A 22,006-nucleotide genomic window follows, 5' to 3' on the forward strand; every position below is an offset into this window, starting at 1 on the left:
ACCTGCAACAAAGTTAAAAGTATTGTTTAATAGTAAATAATTTTTAAAACGCTCTTTTGATTTAGTACTCTACAGTGCTTCATCATTTAGAGAGACAACATCCCTTAATGGTTTCATATAATTGATAACCCAATGAACATTAAGACAACTGTATTGCAGAGATGGTGAGTTTAAGTACAACTATAATATATTACTATTGAGTTTTATTTTATAAATTTTTTTATTGGTCCAAAAGAACTGAGCCGCTGAATTCTGTCATCTTAAATCACTATGTGTCTGGTGTTTTAAATTTCTCTTTCTGAAATAGTAGGTCAAAATACAATAATCAAGGGCAGTCTCATTCTCAAAATCTTTTGAAGCCCCAGCAGGGTGTCTGAGGCTCCCATCAGTCATTCTGTAGAGTGAGTCACTTTCTGAATCCAAACATAAGGAATCCAGCAGTATTCATCTAAGCAGTGATATGAAGGAAGATGTGTACTGTAGCGTAATGACTAAAATAAAAAAGACCCAGCTGGAGAAACTTTTTGTTAGATAACAAAGACCTATCAGAATACCTGTTTGTGAGGGTGGCAACAATGCAGTTCTGTTTGAAATGAAACAGTGTTTTCAACAAATATTTCAGACAGTCGTAATCTTCAAAAATTCTTAATACATTTTTAACAGAAGCTTTCAGTAAGAGCTGTAGTGGAGGCAGGTTCAGACACTATTAATGTGCTGTTGTTCTGACCATATAGAAAAAATCAATACTGCCTGGTCAACAATCTTAATGACTGGAAAATTAAGCTTGGAGAACACACTTGTATGATTTAGTTAGGTAAAACAGCTGGTTGAAAGATTCCTATCAGTGTGGCCAAAACAGATTTCTTAACAAGGTGCACATTGCCTAATATTCTGTATTAATTAAAATTCAGCTTTTGGTTTTGATAACATGTCTGTTGTTCTTTATGATATCTGTGATTCACAGAAATCGATTAGCTGTGTCTGCACATTGCATTATTTGGAACTATCTAGTGCTCTTACATAAGCATTTTGGGGGTAACTGTCCACTCTCCACATGCCGTCTCAGTGTTTCCCATATAAATTCTCAATTCCTTTTCATCTGTTGTAGAGTGGTTGTCAGCCAGTTCAAAAGTTGTTCAGCAAGTCAGTAGTCCAGATAAACAAAAACAAGTTGTAAACCATGGCCAGTCCAAGTTCAGGAAAACATGAATACCAAAAAGTACTGCTATTTGTCAAGGAGCGTCGAAATCAACAAGAGAGGGAGAAGGGTGTATTTGTAGGCTGTTTCCAAGGTACAGGTGCCTATTAACATCTACTTATTAACTAGGACCCCTTTGTGGCGCAGCGGGTCAAATTGCTAAGCTGCTGAACTTGCTGACCAAAAGGTCGGCAGTTCGAATCCATGGAGCAGGGTGAGCTCCTGCTGTTAGGCCCAGCTTCTGCCAACAAATAGCAGTTTGAAAACATAAAAATGTGAGTAGATCAATAGGTACTGCTCCGGCAGGAAGGTAACGGCGCTCCATGCAGTCATGCTGGCCACATGACCTTGGAGGCGTCTCTGGACAATGCCAGCTCTTCGGCTTAGAAATGGAGATGAGCACCAACCCCCAGAGTTGGACTTGACTAGACTTAATGTCAGGGAAAATCTTTACCTTTACTACTTATTAACTGCTGGGAGTGGCTCAATCTCTCCTTGTTCCTTTGTTGTTCAAGGCATGAACACAATGGCTCTTCCGCATCTGCACCTCCCTACTGGGGAATAACAATATAATATAGGCAATCCTGAGTTACAAACATCTGACTTACAAACAACACCTAGTTAAGAACCAGGAGTGAGACAACAGGCAGAGAGAGAATTCGACCCCTCGGAAGGGAAATTCACTCCTGGAAGTTACCACAGGGAAAAGGGGTCTCCACTGAAGCTTTATGGCCAATCCTTGTTTTTACAACAAGCCAATTTTTTTTCAAAATCTAATTCTTACAGAAACAGAGATGTGAAATCTTCTGAACCGCTGTACCAAGGAAGTTCAACTTCTGCCTATACCAAGGAAGTCCAACTTCTTTTTAGTTTCTTTAATTAGGTTGTGCGCAGGACACTGATACTAGGGAACCAAGAGATGCATTCACATCATCCTACACATTATTTCTTGAGTCACCATTTGGGGATTCTACCTAAAGAAGTATTGGTATGTGACGAAGAATGATTAGATTGACTTTATGATGTTGCTCCCCAGGGACTTAGCTTTTAGTTTATTTTTCTTAGATAATTTTAGGCTTAGCATTCAAATGCTTGAACATTGCATGTCTTCCAAAAGCTGCTGTAGTTTTCAGGTGAGATTTTATCCTCCTGGTGCTACAATTTTTGTAATACATTCAGAAAATGATACATATAATCTCCAATCACTTCAGTTCCCAACATATGGCAAAGCTCAGTACTGTACTGCCATAGAGAGGAGACAAAAAGGTTGATGTAAAAATCATAGAATTACAAAGTCATAGAATTAGAAGAGACTGGAATCCAGTCCCTGCCATGTGCTGAAACATTATGCAGAACAACATTCCTTTGTGTTCCTCTCCATAGAGATTAATAGGTAAAGAAAGTAGAATATTTGTGCATTTCACTTAGAAAATAATATTTCTGTTGTATCCCTATATAACTTATTTGTCCTTTTGGTAATAGGAATAATTTAAACCCAGTGTTACCTTCAGGGTTGGGTGCAGACTTGGGCTTAGGAATCTGGATTCAAGTTCCACTTCAGTTAGAATGTCTTAGGGTAGAAAGAGGAGCATCACTGCTCATCCTGTCCAACCCTTCCTCTAAGCTCAGTGTTCTTTTTTGTGTGTGTCAGGAGCAACTTGAGAAACTGCAAGTCACTTCTGGTGTGAGAGAATTGGCCATCTGCAAGTACATTGCCCAGGAGATGCCCGGATGTTTCACCATCGTGTGGGAGGCTTCTCTCATGTCCCCGCATGGGAAGCTGGAGCTGACAGACGGGAGCTCACCCTGCTTCCTTGATTCAAACCGCTGATCTTTTGGTCAGCAGTCCTGCCGGCACAAGGGTTTAACCTACTGCACCACCGGTGTTTCCTAGTGTTCTGTTGTTAAAACTAGAATTATCTGTTTAAGGCTTTTTTAGAGTTTTTATGAAGCTTTGCACATAGCAGGTTTTTTCCTTGCAACTCAGTAACTGACACTAAGAAGTTGTTTTAATATGAAATGCATAGTTTCTAAACATCTGGACCGTTCTTTATCCTGAGAAATTATAAACAGAGTTTACTGGTGATGACACATTGTATTTCAGTTGCAGCTGTTGGAGTTGAACTGTTAAGTCAGTAAAATATGTATATTTCTATAAAATGTCTGTGAATTATCATTTTAGAAATACACCATCTGTGACTGTCATTGTTTTAGCATTCTTCATTGTGCTACAAGCATTTTGGATAAGAAGATGTTTGCCCACATTAGCCTTTCTCCTGGATAGTCCTGATGTGATGTTGCTTGAGTTGCTTGCTTCTGCTTTCAAAGCTATGGTTAGAAAAATAGTCTATGAAACTGCAGAAATTGTTCTGGCCAGGTGAGGGCACCACCTTCTTTCTCATTACATTTTAAAATGTGATGTTTCAGAGCTTCCAGCCCACACTGTGCTCAGAAACGTTATGCAGAAACATTCAATGCAAGAAATTATTTCATAGCCAGGATTTCTTTTAAATTCCCTCTGCCTGTGTCTTGCCATTTGTATGCACGACTTGCATTTTCAAAGAACTGGAAGAAAATCTATTTTTAATCTAATTTGAATTGTCTGTTTTATTTATTATTTATTTATTTACTTCATTTCTATCCCGCTCTTCTCACCCCGCAGGGGACTCAGAGCGGCGTACAACATATATTTAGACAAAAATGCAATGCCACATTATACAAAGCAAATAAAACATAACAAAAAATCAATAGTAACAATCAACATATAAATATAATTTAAAACCATTAACATTAAGGTATTAAAACATAAAAATATAAAAACAGCATCTGGGTACACCTTCCTCCTCCCCCTTCATGGTCTTAATGTCTTCTTTGACTCTCTTGGATGCACTGGGCCCTTGCCAGCATCCTCCTTTTATGCCCCAGCCTCAGAAGGCAGCAGGTGTTTCTGCTGGGCCTTGCTTCAGCCAGGCAGTCAGGGCCAGAGTCTGCAAGGAGCCAGTCACCAGGAGCTGAGGTCAAAGGCAGCCTGCAGCAAACAGACACTGCCCTTTCCTCCAAGCTCCCTGTTGTTGATGTTCCATGGCTGTCTAAGATGGTGCTGGTGCTGTTTTGCGGGATTTGAATATAAAATACAACTTAAATCTTGTAATAATCTTTCTTGGCTCATTTATAAATAACACATGACTTTCTCTGTTGCAGTTATGGATTCATTACCTAGAATTCTAGGTTAGATCTACAACTGCTCTGTATACATTCAGATGGCATTAATGTCCTCTCCAGCTCACTTCAGCAACCAGCAGCCTCCTCAGGCAAAGGAGGTCTGTTCATGCGCTGTTTGGGAAGCAGTGAGGCTGATGTTTCTGACTCCCTTCCACCAGTGAGCCAGGCTTTGATAACCAGAAGCAAAACCTTTGTCACAGTTCTCTATTGTGGCCTTGCTCATTGTTGGATGACACCTCATCCTACTTGCAGCCTGATTGCAACCTGAACAGATGCAGTTTGCTTAATGTGGCAGCAGTCTGTGAATGTGGATTGAGGAGGTCAGACCACCCCCTTCCAAGACACTGCTTGAAGCAGCATTCTTGGAATGGGATGACCAACTGAGTGAGAGAGTGCATGCATGCATGATTGTGTGAAAGGGGGAAAGAATCTCTGGGAAGAATAAAAGGGAGCTACATTCTCTGTCTCCAGAGTTGAAGTACTCCCCCCCCCCCCCACCCACACACACACTAAAACTCGTGTGCAGATCTCCCCTCTCCAATTCTTGATGTGGGAGAAGAATAGTTTGATTACTCCTAAATGGAAGTCTTCCTCCATTTATAAAATTGGAAACTCATGCCTCCCCTGGCTTCCTTCCGACTTTCCTTGACTCTTCTTTCTAGGAACATAGACAAGCATAAGACTGGGATCTAGTTGTGCTGTGTTTATCTGGAGATTAGGAATGGTTTTAGCTACTTTCTGTCTCCCATCTATTCCCTGTCTTCCTGCCAAGGAAAGAGATAAAGTCTGTGCTGAGTCTCCATAGCAATGCTATGGATTTTCTCCGTGGGCTGATTTTTATTTGCTCTCCAAGTTGCTCCTCTTCCCTCTGAAAATGGAGAGGGAAGCATGCAGAGTACATGTGTGAGAGTAACTCTTTTACGTGGTCTCTATATTTTCTGAATAAGAAGGAGAATAGGATAGGTTGGGGAAGGCTTAGGTAAGTAGAGCACAGCATGAGAAACCACAACTTCTGCTTATTTCTTAAGGTTGTTAAAATTTCTGTTGGGGTGTTTTTGTTATTTTATTGATGTTTCTATTTGCAAATACTTATTTTTCAATTTTCTTTTTGTCATTTTGAGGCAGCGTCTTGACTTAAAATGTTTTGCATCTTCTGAATTTCTTTTTTAAATGTGCTACATAAGTTTTTGAAATAATGCAAGAATTGGATTTTATTAACAACTGTCAAGATTTGATGAAGTATTGTTTAGAATTTTAAGTATGTTTTACTAAATAAGAACTTGATTTTTATATTTTAATAAGATATCAATGTTGAGAAGATTTTAACAGTGCTTTAAAGCTCATTTTTTTGCATTTTTGAAAGTAGCTTTGATGGGCAGATGGGTGAGTAATTGTCAATTATGAAGTGTGGGTGGAGTGCAACTTGAAATTATTTTTCATCTGATGGCAGTCTTTATTGGCATTGATCTCTTTTTGCTCAGTTCCTTGAAGCCTCTCCTTTGGTTTCAAAAACAACAACAAAAGAAGGCATTCGATAGATATTTCTTTCTCAAATGTTTCCTAAACAAAAAAGAAAAAACTGAGAAATAAATGAGAACTGTGTGTCCTAATGAAGTAATTAGAATGAGAGTGTGATATATGAGATTCCTTTTATTTCAGATTATTGCAAAATACTCAAGTATTGCTTCATTGGTTTTAAATAAAAATACCTTTTGTAGCCATGGCAATATTGAGGTGCACTGAGTGTTATCTTAATAAAAATCATAAGCACTTTTTCAGATACCAAACTATTTTTCTACAACCTGTGATATGTCACTTATACCGTACTTTATACAAAAATGCATTAGATGTTTGAACACTTAATATCAGTTAGAAAACCTTTTGGTAAAAGCTTTATGTGGGTCACAGCATAAGATTTTGCTTGGATTTGAGGTCAAACAGTAACCAAGTAAATGCTTTTCTGGCCTGTCAAAAGACATCACACAGTTATATTGACACATCCAATGATAATGGGGTGTATATTTCAGTAACATATGTCAAATAGCAGCTGTACATGACAGTGGCCCAATTAAGTTGGGGTAAGGTGGTGGGGAGGCCATGAGAGAAGAGAAAAATCAATATTTCATGGTATTTCTGACGTATTGCAGTTACTGATTTTTCGATTTGATTTACAGTTCTGTTTTGTTTTGGAAGTAGGCCATCACATGCAGAGATGCCTACCATCAGGCTGTTTTTCTCAAGTAGTTACAGAGCATGCTCCTATTGAATATTTACTCTGCAGCATCTCTCAGATCTGTCAGTAGAACAGTTGTTGAAGTAGAGAGGAAAAGAACACAGCATGTTCTTTTGTCATTGTTATATTTGAGAGTTCATGATTTATTGGTAGAAACCGAAGGCTTAAGACGGATATAAGCCTCATTTTGGAGAAAGCACGAATTCAGCAGCAAACTGTTCCAGGTAAGTTAATAAAGGTTGAATTTCTTCTCCCTTGTGTCTTATGTTTGATGATAGATTCCTTTCTCTTCCAGTCCTAGCCCTAAGTGTTGGCGTTCATTTTCCTTTCTGGTTATTTGAAAAAGAACAGATTGATTTTGTGTAAACTGAGCTTTCGTTTTGACAGTAGCAAAAATGTAATTTAATTCCTGCATGTGGATATTTCCAGCAGTACTAATTGTAAAAGAGTTGCCTATAGTATGAAAATCAAATCCTGGGAAATTTTTGTTCCCTTCATTGAACTGCACCTTCCTTATTGCCTTATGCATTACAACTGCGATTATTTTAAATTTGTGATTGTCTGCATGTTAAATTCAGTACAATTTAAATCTATTTAAATGGAAACATGCTGTTAGAATGCATTGCAAGCATGATGTGAAATGTTTTTTAAAAACAATTACAGAGGTGGATCACATAACTTGTTGAGTGCTTGTATCTAGCTCTTAGAATAAGCAGCCTTATAAACTTGAAGAGATTTGCTAAATTTTAATATTCTCTACTTAACAGAAAGGAGGAGAGTTTTCGCTGCACTGTATATATGAATACACTGGCAATACAGAGCAGCAAATAGTTGGAAATATACCTGATATAAATGTTGAAGTTAGGTAGCTCTGTGTGTGTTGGTATTGAACTGATCAAGTAATGTTTGCAAAGAGTTTAATATATTTTAAAAGCTTTCCTATTAAGCATGTTTAATAGTTCTTCATTGTAAGCAAGGGCTATCTCAACAAATTTCTCAAAATTGTAATATTTTGCATTGTTTTTTTTTGAAGAAGTGGTTGGTTTGTTTACATTAAAGACTAAATTGCCAGATATACTTTTAAAGATTTCATTGTCAGGTGTCATGTAAATCATCGAAATCAGTCCAGATTTAGAAATGAATATAAACCCTGTTCCAATGCCTGTGGTAGTTCAGAACTATAGGTTAAGGGTGTCTCTGAGTCTCAGACTTTCCATTGTAGTTTACTTGATAAATATTGAGAAAAACAAGGAGATGTCTCCAAAACAGTTTAAAAAGGATGTATATGGAATGAGGAGTAGATGCAAAATGAAGAAGATAGAAGCTTCTCTCTCAATTATAGCCATGCAAGAGGTAATGATGAAAATAGGTACTAATTCAAAATTGAGGATACAGGTCAAATTATGAAGGCTGTGCTTCTGATCCTCATTGTTGCCTGCAAAATAAAAGAACTCAAATAATTACAATAACAGAAAATTTACCAAGATAGTAGCATACTTGCTTCTATAAACACTGGTTTATTATACTTTTTAAAAGATATGAAAATCTGAAAGGTTGTTTCTATCAGGGCTGTGGCACTATCTGTCAAGCGTCAGACGCCAATTAGCGAACAAAAATAGTTTATTCAGCAGATAAGCCAAAAGGTAATGTTAACACAGAAAAAACCTTGAAACACTTCACTATCAGTGCTTCAAGAGCAGTTCAAACAAAAAATATAATTCAGCAACACAAGCAGGTAAAAACAAAGCTAAACAAACTTAGTGCAAACTGCACTTACTGAGTCCAAGCCCTGCCAGCCGGCTCTGTAGTTTTCAAAGGAACAGTTCCAAAAAGAAAACACCAAATTGGTCAGGAAACAAACAAACAAACTAAGAATGCAGTAGACTGCTTCCACAATGTGGATAAAGCCGAAGGCTCCAAAAGGATGGTGAAAAGACGTCGTCCGGGATTCCAAGGTCAGGTCAGGAGATAACAGCGGTGTCCAAAGAGCAAGCCAGGAGTCAAAAGCCGATAGTAGTCATCAATCACAGGACGAAGGCAGTAGCAAGGTCAAATTCCGATCCAAGGTCTGAAGAGGGTGCAGTCATCCAAAACAGGTCCACGATAAGACACAGAGAGAGCCAAGCTAGGTGATAACAGCAGATTCAAATCATAGTCCAAGTCCAGTCTTCACAGAGATCCCAATGGCGCCTCAGCAACACCTTGCCACACGCAAAGTGCAGTGGCCAAACATTCCCATTTTATTCCCCTTCCTCCTGGGTGACCAAACACTCACACCCAAACACCAGGTGTCCCAAATCTACTCAGAGTCTGAGCTCCACACAACTAGAGCTTGTGGATCTGGAGTACCTAGCAATTCGTCGGAGTCCCAATCATCCTGCCCACACTTAGCCCCATGAACACTTAAAGAACCATCCTCCCTTCTCCAAGCATCCCAATTGGGATCAGCTCCTGCAGAAACCCCAGGTTCAGAAGTATCTATAGACCCCAAATCCCCAGACATCTCCGGTGGCTGTGCCCATTCAGTGCCCGCTTCCCCAGCCACCACCTGTTCCTCAGCATCCATCTCCCCATCTGAATCTTCCTCAGAAGATCCCCCATATAGCTCTCTAAGTCGCTTCCTGCGCAACTCCTCCAGTGAACCCTCATCACGAGGGTTTTTTCTTCCTCTTCGAATTCCATCCCCATCAACCATAATCCCCGAAGGCGCAGTCACAACACTATCTTACAGTAGGAAGCAAAAGAGTCAGACTTGAAAGATATACTGACTCAAATCTTCAAAATGAAAATTTATAATATTATAAAATATATGGTAAATATATCATTTCATACATTTTACACTAAGTCTGCTTTTGTTATGTCAACCTAAATAGACTGATGATTCATGTAGGAGTAATAGAATGCTTTGAACAACTATTTTACTACAGTAAATATATTATTATTCATTCCTAACTAATACATTTGACATTTATGAAGGAGTCAGAATCTGACATTAAAAAACAGTTGAAATCAGCATTGTAGCTTCATATCCCTGGTTTCCATATGTGGGATACCATGTTTCAACTTAGTAATTCTTAATAAGTAAAGGTTGGAAAAGCCTCTTTTCATAATCAGATGAGCATCATATGTTGGCTGCTATTCAGAATTTTCATGCCTGTTCAAGCAATATAACCAAATCATGAACCAAGACTGACTGAGTACCTAATAGGCTGTTGCTCCCACTAGAAGCCACATGATAAATACTTTTGTAGAAAATTTATTGTAACATAAATAGTGAGCACACCAGTGGTGAATGCTTCAATGAAAACAAGACTGTTTGCTGATTAATGCACAGCCCAGCTTATGAGGGTGGAGGAGGATCTTAAGAATAGATGTATTCTGTGGAAAGGGGTTTACCAATTTTTCTCAGGTGGTTTGAGAAAAATCAGGGCTTGCAAGAATACATAAATCTGGAACATTTTCTTCTACCTCCCTATTATTTTGCATTTTTTTTCAATGATCCTGGGCTTAGTAAATCCTATGGAGACATACCTAAAATGAGATTTTTTAAAATAAAAAGTCTACATTCATTTTTGGCAGTGAAAAAAATCTAGAGAGAATAGTCCTTTCTTGGAAGATCATTGGTTCATACACTTACTCCAACATTTTCTTACTTGCTAATTGCAGAATACAAGCAAATAATTAAGGCATGGATGCATACAGTTCCTGTAATCCCATAGCATGACCTTTGTTGGCTAAACCTGATGGAAATTATTCAAAGGTTCTCTATATGCACCTATATGCTTATCTCTGGCTTAGATGGTATACAAACATATGGTTCAGCAAGATATTACAGCTTCTAGAAGTTCAAAGATTTTTAGAAAATGAATGTGAATAAAGGCTGTAGTCTTGCCTTCTGTTCAGAGGTATTGCATAGCAGTCAGTACTGAATATTCAATACTGAAATTGTATTTTGTGTGAAACTGAACAATGGATTAACTTGCACAGATATACCATATACTATATTTTCAGCTTAAATAGGCCAGGGCTTCTGAAATTTTTCCACTTGAACTTTTCCACTCCTTCTGGACCAAGGTACTTTAACCCGACTCCAGGTATATAGATAGGTATATAAAATACACGTACGTATAAAATCAAACTTTTAATGATAACAAATCAACATTTGTAAGGCTTGATAAACAGACTGATTTTCATTTTTATGAAATATAGCTGAAGCATCTTCTGCAGTGTTCACTGTAAACGCTGCACAACAGATTCATGTAAATGTCTAAACTAACCACTAGGTGATGTTCAGAAAACTTTTACAGCTGCCAAATTTTGGGACTCAACATTGACCAAAGGCAGGCCTGCACAACTTGGCCATAGTGAAGGGCCAATATTTTCCCACAAACCCGTCTGCAAGCTACACAAAGAGGAAGCCCCGTCCCTTCCCCACTCTTGTACCATTCCCATGGGAGGAGAAGCCTGGATAGTTGGTCCTTCACATGCCTGTCTGCCTTGGTAGGCAGATGTGTGTGTGTGTGGGGGGGGGGGGGGACCCTGGGCCTTCCTCATCCTTGTGCAGTTCCCATGGGCAGGCATGAGAAGGGCTGATCACCAAAGGGGAGGTTCTGCCAAACAACCCATGGGGGAGCCCCAGGGCTCTCCTTGGCTTACCAGACATGCGAAGGGCCGAGTATCAAGCGGGAAGCCCCGCCAAACAGCGCAAGGTTGGGAGGGAGGTGTGAGCTTACCTGTGGGCTGTATGTTCTGCAGGCCTGAGCTAAGGGGACCCCACAATTAAAGCATGCATATTAATTTCAACATTTGCAGTATGCATTTGAGGCATATGCCTTTCATTGTACATTATCCTGTGAAGGAATTGGTTAGACTATGTGATGCATAAACATAATGCACCAGTTTATTGAATGAAAATCCATAAACATTGTGTGTTGAATGCATGTAGCCATTATCTAAGAATCGTTAGAGAGAACAGGGAACATATATTAAAAGCATTTTGACATGGGAATGAAAGCACCTTGTATTTTCACTGTTTTCCTTTGGCAAGGTCTTTCCTGTGTCTTTGTAGTACTGAGTGCTCTAGTAGTAGATAACATAATGATGGACTACACTTAAACTGATCGTTTAGTATAGATTAGTAAGATTGTTTAGTATAGATTAGTAAACTGATCGTTTAGTATAGATTAGTAAGATAAAAGATGTCTTCTTGAATCAGCTCATTAATTCATCAAATGTTATATCTTGCCTTTGGCTGAGGCAATAGTCAATGCTTCAAAGGAAGACAGAAAAGCTCTTCTTAATACACTCGGTCACTTGTGCAGTTATCTGCATTGTTCCCAGATGCTCAATTCATACTTATAATTTCCAGAATGCAGAGTAGTCTTCCTAGATAGTATTGATTTTAATTGGGTTTACAACAGTATTGCTCAAGTAGGAAAACAAAAGAAATCTAATTCTAGCATCTTTATCATAATAACAAGAATTGCTTAGGTTTTTCATCACTTATGAGTTTTATTGGAGATCAACATTAGTTTGCCATGTTGCTTTGGTCAGGACAAATTGGTTAATCTTAAAAATGAATAGTGGAAGCAGCACACCTTCATATCACACTATATGACATAGACTTTACCTGTCATCAACCATAGTTTAGGCTCCTAAACTATCTTTAATTGTTAGTCTTATAGCTGCTTTATAAGTGAAGATAAAGGACTAGGGGTAGCTGAGCCAGTTCTAGTAACACTAAACAATGCTTTAGCAATTGTTTATTTTATTAATTTAAAATATTGTATCTGAAGTGCCACCTCCTACAGCTAGCTTGGATATAAATCCTGAGCAACAAGAGTAAAACATTTTTGAGACAGGCTTTTTTTCTTTTCCGGAGAGAACATTCCAAGGAAAGTGGAAGATTTGAAAGTGTAAAGAGATTGAGGAAATGAGTGATTTAGGAGTACAAAGAGACTGAGCAAATGAAAGATCTTTTAATTTTATGTCATTTTCTCTAATAATGCAAGGATGTAAACTCTGTCTAATCAAGATTTGATGGACCAACCATGAATTGGCTATTGCCATAAAGGAAGGTAGATATAAGATCTTTATATAAGACATTTTCATTTCTGTACATAAATTGATATGGCCAGTACTTCAACGTGTATATTTTGATCAGTTATTTTGTTAATCCAATCAAAAACTTCCAGCTAGAATGGAATGATTTTAGGGACCCAACCTGCTAAGTTCCAGTGTACCAATATTCATACCACCTCTCCAGGACTTGCATGAAGCCCTAGATTTACACTGAAGGCTCTGTGGTTAGAAGCAAAGGTCTTGAGCTGCTGCTACATTATTGTTCCCGTAATATTTACTTTTATTGTTACCAGAAATAGCCTTGTTTCCTTTAATGAATGTAAGGCACTGTGTTTGGCACAATAACCCTGTGAAAGAGGAACAAATGGAGAGGGCAGTGGGCTCAAGATTGTTTCTTTTATGATACCATGGGGACAAGAACCCGTATTCCTAAATCCCAATCCACCCTTCTTAGCCACTATTCCACATGTGAAGATTCATCTTCATGCAAAATTGTGATGGATTTATGACTCTGAAGTAAACTAGTTGTGTTTCTCTTTCTTTCCCCATAGAAGATATTATGATGGTGAGTTAAAGCTGTTATAGTAAGAAAAACGGTTAGAAAAACGGTTACAGCTCTGGAAGCAGACCAGGGACTTAATTAGGGATAAATTCCTTATCGCTTCATCAGTTGCTTTAATGGTGAGTTGAAAATCAAATTGCAGTGGATTAGTGGTATTCCTTTTAGACCCCTCCTCTCCGATTTATCATGAGCCATAGAGGACTTTACTGACCTTTGTAGTTTTATGTCCAGAAAGACAATCACTTTAATATCATCTGTTTTGATTTCCTTGTTTTATTTTTATTGATTTATTTTTATTTGTATTTTAGAAGTATGAGGTGGATTTAGACAGGCCCTTAAACATGTAAGCAAAACATAGCAAAACAAAAATAAAGTATCAGAACTGCCTATCATCCAACTCCATTAGGATAGCTTCTTTCCCGTGATATGGCTGCAGATGTCAAATAAATGTTCTTTATTGGGCTTTCACTCACTTTTGGAGTTGCTTGTTGACAAGCACTTCTCCCTTCAGAGCTGATACTGATGTTTATCTTACTTTCCACCTGCGCCTTTGTTGTTTTTTTTTATCTGTAGTTTAAACCTGTGCATCTGTGATGGTCTGGAACCAAGGTGAGAAGAAAATGTACTACGGGAGAGAGGAAAAACAGGACTAGTGCTGTGCCTAAGAGGAAATTGAATTCCTGATTTTGTAAGAGAATTGGGAATACACAGTCTTTTACAAAAACAACTCTATGATGCATCTTCAAAATACTTTGTGGAGCGTCACAATCCATATGTAACCTGTGGCTCCAACTAGCTCTAGGGCTTGTCTTATCCACATAAAAAGGCCAGGCCTTTTCTAAATATTTTGCTCATATTTTACTAATATTCCCCAAAGGAATATTGTGTTGGATTTTAAAGAATTGTAAATAGCCCTAATGTTGGCTAATAATATTAGCAGTTAAAGATTTTTGAGTCGTGGGAGAAAAACACTCATATAGGATAGCGTAACTCTACTGTTCTACTCTTATGTCTTTTTGGGCTTAACAGGGACACCTACAGATACCCTTTACACAACAAATACAGTACAATTCTAGAAACTGTGAAAACAGTAAAACATAGGATTCACCCAAACACAGCTAAGGTGTGATTTGTTCTTTATTTATTTATTTTTATTTACAGTATTTATATTCTGCCCTTCTCACCCTGAAGGGGACTCAGGGCGGATCACAATGTACATATATATGGCAAACATTCAATGCCATTAGACAAACAACACACAGACAGACACAGAGGCTATTTAACTTCCCAGCTTCTGGCTTTGTGAGGGTATGCTTGATTCCGGCTACAGGAGGAGCTGCTGCTTCAACATCCACTGTGACAACGACGAGTCCTTTTTGGTAGAGTACTTCCTCATCCAGTGTTGTAAATCAGTTAAATTAGCCTCCCCCGCATAAGTGGTCCCTAAATTTTCCTACTTGACAGATGCAACTGTCTTTCGGGTTGACCAACGAGCAGGGCTATTTTTTATTTTAATTGTTGTGTGCTCACTCCAACAAGGGCTGGCCTCGAACTCATGACTCAGCTGGCTAGTAACCAGCCTGCTCCACAGCCCGGCCCCCTTATAAGAGAGCAGGGGAATATCATGTTCTTACCTATTATTTGACTTACTGAAATATGTGGGTGGCTGCGAAGATTCCCGAAGACTTCAGGTACACCATTATCATCATTCTTTTCAAAAAGGGAGAAATAACAGACACTGGAAACTATCAAGGTGTCTCCCTCCTTGTATGGATCCTAGCAAACCACCTTCTACCTATTTTGGAAGATATCCTCCCTGAATCCCAAAATTGCTTCCACCCCTCCAGAGGAACTATGGTTATATTCCTCACTGCACGACAACTCCCAAGAAAAATGTGAGAAGCAAAATCAACCTCTGTACATACCATTCATTAACCCTGCAAAGGCCTTTGACACCATGAATCGTAATGCCCCCTGGATCATCCTCTTGAAAACCAGATGCCCTGATAAATTTGTGAACATTTTGCGTGATGACATGATGGCAACTGTCTTAGACAGAATGGCTCCCAGAGTGACCCATTTAAGGTGGGATCCAGTGTCAAACAGGCATGCTTTATTGCCCCAACATTATTTTCTATCTTCATCACTATGATTCTACACCTTGTTAACGGGAAGCTTCCTACCGGTATGGAAATCACATATTTGTACAGTGATAAGCTTTGTGTAAAATAATTGCTTTTACTTCTTGGAGCAGTATGTTGGCAGGCGTTTCTGATGGCAGTGTCTGCTCTCACCACAACCTTTTAAAGTACCAATAGGGTTACTTGGTATTTTTTTTGCAGAGATGTAGAATAGAAGAACTTCAGGTCCATTTGCATAGTACTCTACTTGGACTATCATTTGATATTACATGCTTAACTTTGGTTCTTGAGCTATGTATATTTTTTAAACTGCAAAAATATTGGAAGAATTCTTTGCCGCTTGAATTGTTATAGCAAAACTGCACTCAAATGCCCCATGCTTTCTCAGTGGAACAATCCACCTGAGAATAGGCTCATTTACGTACAGGGTAATTATTGGTAGGAAGCTTTATGTGATCTAATCCTTCTTTGATATGGAACAGATTAGGTTTGTTGTTAAGTAATGACTTGAGAACTCCAGTCATAGAGAATAACAAAACATTTTAATTGAATTGCATTATTTCCTGAAAGTTGGCAAATCAGTTACAGATTTTCACCACAAGATGGAGCAAATGTTGTTAAATTTTTAGTGTAAAGCTTCTCTCTCCCAGTCCTCTTCCTTCATTCCTTCAAACAAATACAGTGTATCCAACTGCTAGAGTTATTTGTATTTTATCTCAGTATTAATGTTTGAATAACATTAGATATTGGTAAATACAACTTTTAAAAAATCAATTAGATGTCATGATTGCTTTTTTTGGAAGAAAAAGAGCACACTCTTTATAGATTATGAGTCATAATATATGCTCGAAAATGGAGGAGAAAAGTGTTGAAGCTTATATTAGTCTGGGGAACGATGTGTGGCCATGGAGACCAGAAACTATTTTCTGAGTCATTTGCCAAACAACCCTAGTTAATACCCAACCTACCTTTCTATGAATAGATACACAGTAAATATTGAGATACCCTGTGGCTACCTTCTTTTGCCTGGATTTAAATCCAAATTGAACTCAAAGGGACTCATTTTTAAAAAATTGATCAGTTTCCATCTAACAGCCGCTATCAGCTTATTTTAGATGGGAGATGGGATTGATGCAAACCTTTTTCAAATCTTAACAACACTGAATGTTTTCCTCTGCCGAAAATATGTCTCCGAATCAGAAAAAAATGCTGCAGAACATGATGACATTTCATGTGCCCTTCTACAGTGAATGGACACAGTGAATCACAATGCTCTCTGGGCCATCCTCTAAAAAAATTGGATGCCCTGATAAATTTGTGGGCTGAAAATGCTGCTGCTTAGCGCCAGGTCAGTAAATGGCAAAACAGCTGCAATTCAGGACATGATCCTGGATGAACATACCAACCTGGCAGATATTACAGAGACTTGGCTGCATAAGACTGGGGGAGTCAATCTCTTTCAGCTCTGCCCACCAGCTGCCCTATCCCTCAGTCTACAGGGTTTGAGTGTGTATACCTAAAGGTGGGTAGCCAGGGCAGAATAGGGATCTTGTTGGTTTACCACCCAACCCGCAGCTCAACAGTCTCCTTTCCTGAGCTAGCCAGGGTGGTATCAGGGTTGGTGTTGGAGAATTCATGGCTCACAGTACTGGGGGACTTTAACATCCATGCTGAGACTGCCCTGTCAGGAGTGGCTCAGGACTTCATGTCTGCCATGTACAAGGTGGGAACGCTATTGTGAGAATGGAGGAGCTCCCTGCGGTTCCGTTGTCATTGACAGATCACTAACTGATCAGGTTTAGACTGGCTGGGACTCAGCACCTTTGCAGGGGTGGGCGACTCATTAAGATGGTCTTCCCCAGGAGGCTTATAGATCCAGATGGATTTCTGATGGCTCTTGGGGAATTTTCCGGTGATCCTGTTGAAACTCTGGTTGATCTCTGGAATGTAGCCATGACCAGAGTGGTAGACACGATTCTGCAAAGTGTTCCTTCTTATGAAGTGGAGCTAAACCAGCCCCCTGTTTCACTAAGGAGTTGGCAGCAATGAAACACGTGGGACAGGGACTAGAGTGACAGAGAACTCAGAGTGATTGCGACCAAGAACAAGCTAAGATGTATCTGAAGATCTGTGGTAGGGCAATAAAAGCAACAAAAAGAGCATTTTCTACAAATACTATTGCTGCAGCACAAAATTGCCCAGCAGAGCTGTTTCGGGTAGTAGTTAGAGGCCTAATCCAACATGGCTCAAAAGAGAATGTTGACCATACAACAGCACACTGTGAGGAGCTTACCCACATTTTGCAGATAAGATCACTCAGATCCTCTCTAACGACACAGTTGATACAGTTCCAGTGGATGCAACCTTGGTACCTGCTTGTCCTGTGTTGACAGATACCTTTCAATTTGTGCAGCCTGAGGATGTGAACGGGAGTCTCCTGTTTTAATATTGTATGTTTTTTGTATGATTCTTGCCTATTTTAACAATTGTTTTATTGCTATTGATGTTTTACTGGTATAATTGTTTTATAGTCGTGTTACTGATATTGATTGTTTTATCGGGCTAGGCCCCATGTAAGCCGCCCCGAGTCCCTTCGGGGAGATGGGGCGGGGTATAAAAATAAAGTTGTTGTTGTTGTTATTATTATTATTATTATTCTTGGAGAGGTGCGAGCCACCACATGTGCTCTAGATCCTTGCCCTTCCTTGCTCATAAAACAGGCCAGAGGGGGACTGGTGGAGTGGGTCAGGGAAGTGATTAAAACCTACCTACATCAGGACAGGGTCCCTACAGACGTCAAGGAAGCTGTGATAAGACATCTTAAAAAATCTTCCATAGACCCCTTGTTGGGAATCTATTGAGCAGTTAGACTCAAAATAACCCTCTTTTGGGTGGTAAAACCACGTTTCATAAGCAGCAGAAACTTACGTGTGGTGAGCTTGGAGAGGCCTTTGTTTCTCAGGATGGCAAAGGATTGCAAAGTCTCCTTGAAAGTTCAAAAATCATTTATTGAGGTAAAAAGAAACCCATTGTAGATAGAAAAGGTTCTTGGAGCTAACTAGCTCTCTAGGCTAGCTACTAAGGAAGGTAAGAAGGTAAAAATAACAAAATATCTAAATAGCTACATTTTGCCAGGAGATAGGGCAAAATGTGACCTTCTTAGGTCAAAGACAAAGGAGGAAGAGAGCATGGCTGACCAAATGGTCCAAGCCTTGGGGACAATTAACATTCCAGTTAGATAGAGGAAGTTGCCTCATCCCTAAAGGATCACATTGCTACAACAACAAGGTGAGGAAGTAGATGTAAACAGGAAAGCAAGAGAGGGAAAACAGCAAAAGCCTATCTAGGCATGCTTGGGAATACAGAGAGGGTTCCCTCAGTCTAATCCTATCCTCTGCATAACTAGTTTAGACTTGTGTAGTCCAGGATGACAACCAACACCCCTCTGTACTGGGCAACTACAGACTAGTCTCCAATCTCCCAATTTTATGCAATGTTCTGGAGCATGTGGTGGCTTCTCAACTCCAAGGGTTCCAGGATGAAGCAGATTATCTAGATCCATTTCAGTCTGGTTTCAGGCCTGGTTATGGGACAAGGATAGCTTGGTGGACGACTTACATAGAGACCTGGATGGGGGGCGGGTATGTGCTTGTTGGTTATTCTGGGCCTTTCAGCGGCTTTTGATACCATCAGCCATGGTATCCTTCTCGGTCGCCTTTCTGGGATGGGGCTTGAAGGTACTGTTCTTCAGTGGCTCCATTCCTTCCTGGAGGGACGTTCTCAGAAGGTGGTGTTGGAAGACTTCTATTCAATTCCTTAGCCATTGATCTCAGGACTCTCTGCTGTACCCTATGCTATTCAACATATACATGAAACTGCTGGGAGAGGTCATCCAGAGTTTTGGAGTGTGGTGCCATCTGTACGCAGATTACACCCAACTCTATCATTCCTTTTCACCTAATTCCAAGGGAGTGATTCCTGTGCTAAACCGGTGCCTGGCAGCAGTAAGGGACTGGATAAGGGCAAACAAATTGAAGCTGAATCCAGACAAGACAAAGGTGCTTCTAGTTAGTCATGAAACAGATCTGGGAATAGTGAGTCAGCCTGTGTTAGATGGGGTTACACTCCCTCTGAAAATGCAGGTTCGCAGTTTGGGAGCACTCCTGGCTCTGAACCTTCAGGCCCAGGTATCAGCAGTAACTAGGAGTGCTTTTGCACATTTAAAGCTAGTGCGCCAACTGCTCCCATTCCTGGAGAAGTCAGATCTGGCCACGATGGTATATGCCTTGGTTATATCCTGGTTGGATTACTGCAATGTGTTGTACATGGAGCTGCCTTTCAAAAGTGCTTGGAAACTTCAGTTGGTCCAAAAGAGCAGCAGCCAGATTGCTAAGTGGGGCTGGTTACAGGGAGCATTCAAACCCTCTTTTATGACAGCTCCACTGGCTGCCAACACATTTCTGAGCACAAGTCAAAGTGCTGGTTTTGACCTATGGCTTTGGTCCAGGTTATCTGAAGGACCACATCTCTTTCTTTGAACCTGGGAGACATCTACTATCTACTGGGGAGGGCCTTTTCTTGGTCCTACCACCCATTCGAGCACACTTGGTATGAACACGGTAAAGGACCTTTTTGGTGGCTCCTGCCAGGCTGTGGAACTCTCTCAAGAGAAACCAGAATGGCCTCATCCCTGCTGGCCTTCCACAAAGAGGTCAAGACCTTTTGGGGGAGGCTAAGGGGATGACGATGATCAACATGTTGATGATGCTGATCAACATGGCTTGATGTCATACTGGCAGACTGATTTCTGATTATGATAATTAATGCAGGCAAAATCCCCAGTTTCTGTTTGAGGAGAAGAGCTCCCCTATGAAGAAAAGTTTCAAAATTTGGATATGTTTAACTTGGGGATGGGGAAAATTTTAATTAGAAAAATCATATAAGGTTATTAAATTATTCATTTTGACTCTGGGTCATCCATTCACTGAAACTGAACAGTGGGAGATCTGGGTTAGAGAAAAAGATGTTTTCAACAGAGTGAACAACCAAACTCTGCAGAATTATGGGTTCCCAATTTTAGTAGTGCTTACATACATTGATCACACAACATGTGTTATCCATACACAACACATCTCTGATGTACTTGATGATCCTATTGCATTCAGTCCAGCTTTTGGTGTATGCTCTGGGCTGGTAAAATCAAACATTCTCATTCCTCTCCCAGTAAAAGATCTTTCCTTTGCTACATAGGATCAGGTGATGCTCCCAAAAAGGGTGGACATATAAGGATGGATTCTTGACAAATGGGTGAATGCATCTTTTGTGAGAAAAACTTTGCTTTCAAAAGATACCTCTCTCTGATTTCTGAGAGTCTGACCCCACAGGCTAGTCTCTCGAAAGGGCCTTTCAAACATTAGGAGGGAAACACAAGAACTAACATGAGAATTTAGAGGTGGTGCTAGCCCAGTAGCACGTACCTTAACCAACCCCAAAATTATAAGTAATGAAACATCAGAATTTAATCAGAGAGAAAATAATGGGTGAAAGGCTGGATAGGAGGAAGATGTTTTGAGTGGTACTAGCATACAGCTACAAGACTACACATTCACAGTGAAGAAGCAAAATGGTTGAAAGAGTCTGGAAGTGCAAAACTGTAGGAGAAATGCATGGTTTTGTAGCTGTCTTTTATCATCTTTTTTGATGATTTTAAGGGGCCATTACAGGACAAGGTGGATGCCATGGTTGTAATTTAATATTTCATTTAATCCTTAATCCTGATTAAAGCCATTGAGGAAACTCTGCATCAGAGAAGGGAGAAAACATATCCTCATCTTCCTTGTCATCCCTTAATTGTGGTTAGAAGATTGAGTGTTAGTTCTGTAGCAGGTTTAATTGTTGTTCTAGTATATATGCAAGTTGGCAATGCAGTATCGTTTATTATTCACTTTGCACATTGTTCCTGTTGTTACAAAGGCTTTTCTTCTTTATATTTCTTCCATTCCTTGGAAGTAGCAAAATAGGTTTACAAAGGCTAGAACATTATGTTAAGAATGCATACCCCCCCCCCCTTTAAAGAAAACAATGCAGGTCCTGTTTTCAGAATAGTAAAGCCAAGTGATATGGCCAACAGTAATGGAAAATGGAGTATTTCTTAGTCTTTTCTTTATCAGTCAGTAATTTAGGAACCTGGAACATAATTTGATTGATCAAGCTCACACAACAGTAATTTCTAGTTCTAGTAAGTCTTCTTTTGAAAATGAGATGGTCACCCTTTCAGCTTGTGTAAAGTTCTCCTTCTGTTACTACAGTAGAGTCTCACTTATCCAAGCCTCGCTTATCCAAATTTCTGGATTATCCAAGCCATTCTTGTAGTCAATGTTTTCAATATATCGTGATATTTTGGTGCTAAATTAGTAAATACAGTAATTACAACACAACATTACTGCGTATTGAACTACTTTTTCTGTCAAATTTATTGTAAAACATGATGTTTTGGTGCTTAATTTGTAAAATCATAAACTAATTTGATGTTTAATAGGCTTTTCCTTAATCCCTCCTTATTATCCAAG

At 39.4% G+C, this 22,006-nt stretch overlaps 1 protein-coding gene across 18 annotated transcripts in view; it reads left to right on the forward strand.

Annotated features, from left to right (window-relative positions):
* Nucleotides 1-22,006, forward strand: part of plekha5 (pleckstrin homology domain containing A5) — a 203,891-nt gene that overhangs the window by 67,454 nt on the left and 114,431 nt on the right. The window contains exons 4-5 of one of the 18 annotated variants that reach the window (XR_010006923.1): nucleotides 66-164; nucleotides 2,850-3,403. The exons of 16 other annotated variants lie outside the window; for them this stretch is intronic. Coding sequence is in view for 1 of the 2 variants with exons in the window: in XM_062983162.1 (XP_062839232.1) it covers nucleotides 66-90 (25 nt within the window). In the remaining variant the exon portion in view is untranslated. Of the gene's footprint in view, nucleotides 1-65; nucleotides 3,404-22,006 lie in introns of those variants that run through there. One more of the 18 variants, XM_062983162.1, reaches the window with a different exon arrangement.

The sequence above is a fragment of the Anolis carolinensis genome, chromosome 5 (genome assembly GCF_035594765.1).
Source record: "Anolis carolinensis isolate JA03-04 chromosome 5, rAnoCar3.1.pri, whole genome shotgun sequence".
NCBI classification, from domain to species: domain Eukaryota; kingdom Metazoa; phylum Chordata; class Lepidosauria; order Squamata; family Dactyloidae; genus Anolis; species Anolis carolinensis.